The following is a 3,653-nucleotide window of genomic DNA, read 5'->3' on the forward strand; positions in this document are numbered from 1 at the left end:
GTCAAATATACAGATCTTCTGACAAAAACAGTTCCTACAAATAGTTAATACAAAAGTTGTTTATCCTTTACACTCAAATTACAATCAACGGGGAAAATAGTTGAACAACCAAACTGTTATCCAAACTTCCTGAAACCTGCCATCTACAAGCGGTATTTACTGAAGGCAAAAATAAAAACGCAACTTATTGAACAGTGAAACAACGACGGGTACAACACCGCAGTGTGACATTCTCACCAGAATAATCACAAGGTCTGGAGACGACTTGAGTTGAGTCGAGGGGACTTAAATACACAAGTAAAAGAGAAAAAAAGAAGCATAATGAAGTGTCAAGTGGCTCACGAAACAGACAATCGTTCTACATTCGCACGCAACATTTCAAACATCTCACACTAGTGAATAGTGAATAAAGTGCCTGAATAGTGAGCTTCAGTGGGAAGGTCACCAGTGCACCACCACACGTGTAACAAGTCTCCCCCAGCATCGAGGTGTTACAACCGCCCCCGTCCCCACGCACGTGAACCAAGTCTCCTCCAGCGTCGACCGACCCGGTCCCACCGTGACCAGGAGACCAACGAAGAAGACCGCCTGAACCTGGCTAACAGACCAGGCTGTAGGTCTAGGTACCAGCAAAGTGTCGAAGAAGACCTCCAGCCGCACACCCCTTCACGCCCTCCCCCAGTAGTGCATCCCCGCCCCCCCTCAGCACTCCACCACCACTGCCGCCGCCCCCGGCGCGTACAGTTTCCTCTTCACCAGCCGGAAGGCGGGGCTCAGCTTGATGGCGCGCCCCGAGGAGCCGCGCGCGAAGAGGCAGGCACCCAGGAGTAGCTCCCGCAGCCCGGGCCAGCGGGACCTGCCGCCGCCGGCCACGCCCCCCACGCCGTCCTGCTTGAACACCAGCGTCAGCTCGAAGGTGGGCTCGACCCCGCCGTCCCAGGCCACGCGCTCCAGCGGCCGCACGCCGCCGCCGCCGCCGCAGTCCAGCTCCAGCTGCAGGAGGAGCCGGGCGCCCCGCAGGCCGCACGGCTCGCCGGACGCCAGCCGCAGCACGGCCCTCGCCGCGCGCCGCGTCAGCAGCTCGGGGACCAGCAGGGCGCCGCAGCGCAGCGTGGTCCTCTTGGCGCGGGACAGCACCCCCTCGAAGGCCCGGGCCAGCTGCCGCGCGCAAGCCGGGTCGTCCTCGCCGGGAGCGGGGTCCGCGGCGTCGGGCGGGGACGCCGCCCGGCCACCGTCCCGCAGGTCCAGCTCTGGGGGAGGAGGAGGGCGGAGTTAGTGAGGACGGGCGGGGGGGCCGGCTCCGACGTGTGTTCCAGACGCGGCCGAGGTCGGAGGGGATTGGCCGTGAGCCTAGGGACCGTGTTCTGATTGGCCACCGTGTAAGCCGTAGTTATGGTGTGTTCCTGGATCCCCAGCTTTCTTGTGGCATTTCTTGGAGGCACGCCCCCATTTTGTATTCACTCGTCGGAATTCTGAGAATAGACCGAGAGCAGTGATGACTCTCTCAACAAAATAGCTGCGCTATTTTTTTTGTTTAATGAAATCAGTGCCGTCTTTTCTCTTCATTATAATTGCATATTAAACACCATACTCAAAACGAATTTAAAATACTCCTAAATCCTGCTGGCTACATCGTTTATTTCCAGAGAACCTCGAATGTCCTGGAGAACACGACGAAGCACAACGGACAGCGAGACACGGCGAGAGGACACTACAGCAGGGAGGAGCAGAGGGAGGGGTGGGAGACCACACGTCTGAAAGATGAAGACTTCATCCTCCTCCTCCCCCTCCTCATCCCTCCAGCCGCTCCTCCTCCCCATTCTGACGTTGTGCGCCAGACACAAGCCTCGGTGGGCGCCTCGTGACGTCGCGTTCAGAGGAGGGGCAGAGAGCCGGTGGTGGTCAGAGGCGTATGGAAAGCCAAGAGGGCCACACTCCGGCCCTAGAACGGCGCGGTGAAAGGCCTAAACCGGCCGGAAACACGTTCAGACGCATTTAGCCGCGGCTTAGACGCATTTAGCCGCAGACAATTAGCTGCTTTTGCATACCTAATAGCCGCGGCTATTAGGTATGCAAAGCGAGCCGCTCTCTCGCACATTCACTCCAACTTCGCCGACTCCAAGGGAAGGTTGTTTCACTACGACCACAAACAACCACAACTAACCAGCCTACCTATCCACAACAATCAGGTTATGAAGTAGGGCGTGGCTAGGGACCCATGATGCGGAAGCATATCTTTCCTGGATGTAGCCCTGCGCCATTGAGCAGTTTAGAATGAATTGGCGCCATTTTGGAATCCGTTGTCCATTTTATAATCTGTCAATGTCTGGCAGCCGAGTCAATCCGACACCCACACCAGATGATGGCCTTCTTGGCTTTCCATAGAGGCGCTACTCACCCCTCTCGAGCCAAGCGGGGTCGTAGTGCCGCTTCACCAGCTCGGACAGGCCCTCCGTGGTCTTGGTCTTTATCGTGCTGGTCGCCACCATGTTTGTCTGGACCGTCTAACTGGAAATACAATGAATAGAACGACTTATGTTACCCACAAACAGATAAGGGGTTTTAGAGAAAGTTAAATACATGCACAAAATATTATTATGTACGATTCATGGTTAACTAAATTTGTCCCATGCATGGACGAGTATATTAATTAAACTAACCTTGTTGGTGAGATCGTTGAAAAGTAATTCACTTTTATAGACTCTCTCTTTTAGATAATTCAACACATTCGGGACGGAGCTTTTACCCCCGTAAGTCACTCACAGACAACTCAGAAACAACATCAAGGCTGCACGCTCACAGCGTGACAGGGTGGTACTTATACCCTCCCTCATCAGCTCACCGCGGCTGACAGCCAATCAGAGCCTGCTCCACTGTGGAAGATTTAACAAGCAACAAGAAAAATAAAATAAAATAATAAAATAATTAAATGAATCATTTCGATTTGCTGATCAACCATGTTGAAATTAAATCGGTCAATAGTATTTATTTATTTGAGTATATTTGTAGTAAAGTTAAATGCAATCAGCAGGATATTTATTTGTTTGAAAAATATTTGGTGTATATATTGATACTAGAATTGAATACCGAATAGAATTAATCGTTTTCTAAAAATGGATATTGTGTATGATACCTGTGGGAGTGTGAGTGGGGGGTGGTCACAGCAGCCTCAGTTGGCCGAGTCTGATTGGACACTGGGGCTGGGTGTGGCTGCACACCTGTGGCTCGTTGACCAATCAGTGTGTAAAGATTGGGCCCGCCCTCCCCGGGCTGATCTCCTGGATGGCAGCGGAGCCCCAGGCCCGGTTCAGAATCAAACCTTGACCTTAACACCACCACCCTGCGTCCTCGGCCAGGATACGTCACCTAGGAGCTGTGGAGCAGCTACCATGCTGGTTTGTAGTACGGACATTTGCTCCATCAATAATACAACATGTTAGTTGATATGGCTTTCTCTGTTACCGTTGGATAAGTTCAGCTGAATCACTGGATTCATTTGAATTTTTATGAGCAAGGTAGGCAAAACTTTGATCTTCAAAGAATAGAACATGGTAAGAATAATGTTTACAACAATATCAGTTTAAGGATTGAGGTGAATCGGTTCGAGCCCCGTGCATTAGTCACATTCTGTTCAAGTTCTGCTGTTTGAGGCC

The 3,653-nt window shown here is 52.2% G+C and overlaps 1 protein-coding gene across 2 annotated transcripts; it reads right to left on the bottom strand.

The window, feature by feature from the left end:
• On the bottom strand, positions 1–3,231 carry LOC130369768 (DNA damage-inducible transcript 4-like protein). 2 transcript variants are annotated; one of them, XM_056575312.1, is made up of 3 exons: positions 2,661–2,781; positions 2,399–2,508; positions 1–1,250 (listed from the first exon to the last, which is right to left on the bottom strand). In XM_056575312.1, exons 2-3 carry the CDS (start codon positions 2,487–2,489, stop codon positions 703–705), a joined length of 639 nt encoding a protein of 212 aa, XP_056431287.1. In that variant the 5' UTR covers positions 2,490–2,508; positions 2,661–2,781; the 3' UTR covers positions 1–702. The 2 variants fall into 2 exon arrangements, with proteins under 2 accessions (XP_056431287.1, XP_056431286.1); XM_056575311.1 differs by lacking the exon at positions 2,661–2,781 and adding an exon at positions 3,219–3,231 and having other exon boundaries at positions 703–1,250.
• Between the last annotated feature and the right edge of the window lie 422 nt (positions 3,232–3,653).

Source organism: Gadus chalcogrammus, chromosome 17 (assembly GCF_026213295.1).
Source record: "Gadus chalcogrammus isolate NIFS_2021 chromosome 17, NIFS_Gcha_1.0, whole genome shotgun sequence".
Lineage (NCBI taxonomy): Eukaryota > Metazoa > Chordata > Actinopteri > Gadiformes > Gadidae > Gadus > Gadus chalcogrammus.

What these genes read in the sequence shown, in the direction of transcription:
- LOC130369768 (XM_056575312.1), bottom strand. Translation starts at nt 2,489, where the DNA reads ATGGTGGCGACCAGCACGATAAAGACCAAGACCACGGAGGGCCTGTCC. An exon ending in CCCCGCTTGGCTCGAGAGGG is followed by an intron (nt 1,251 to 2,398) that starts GTGAGTAGCGCC and finishes CTCCTCCCCCAG; the next exon opens with AGCTGGACCTGCGGGACGGT.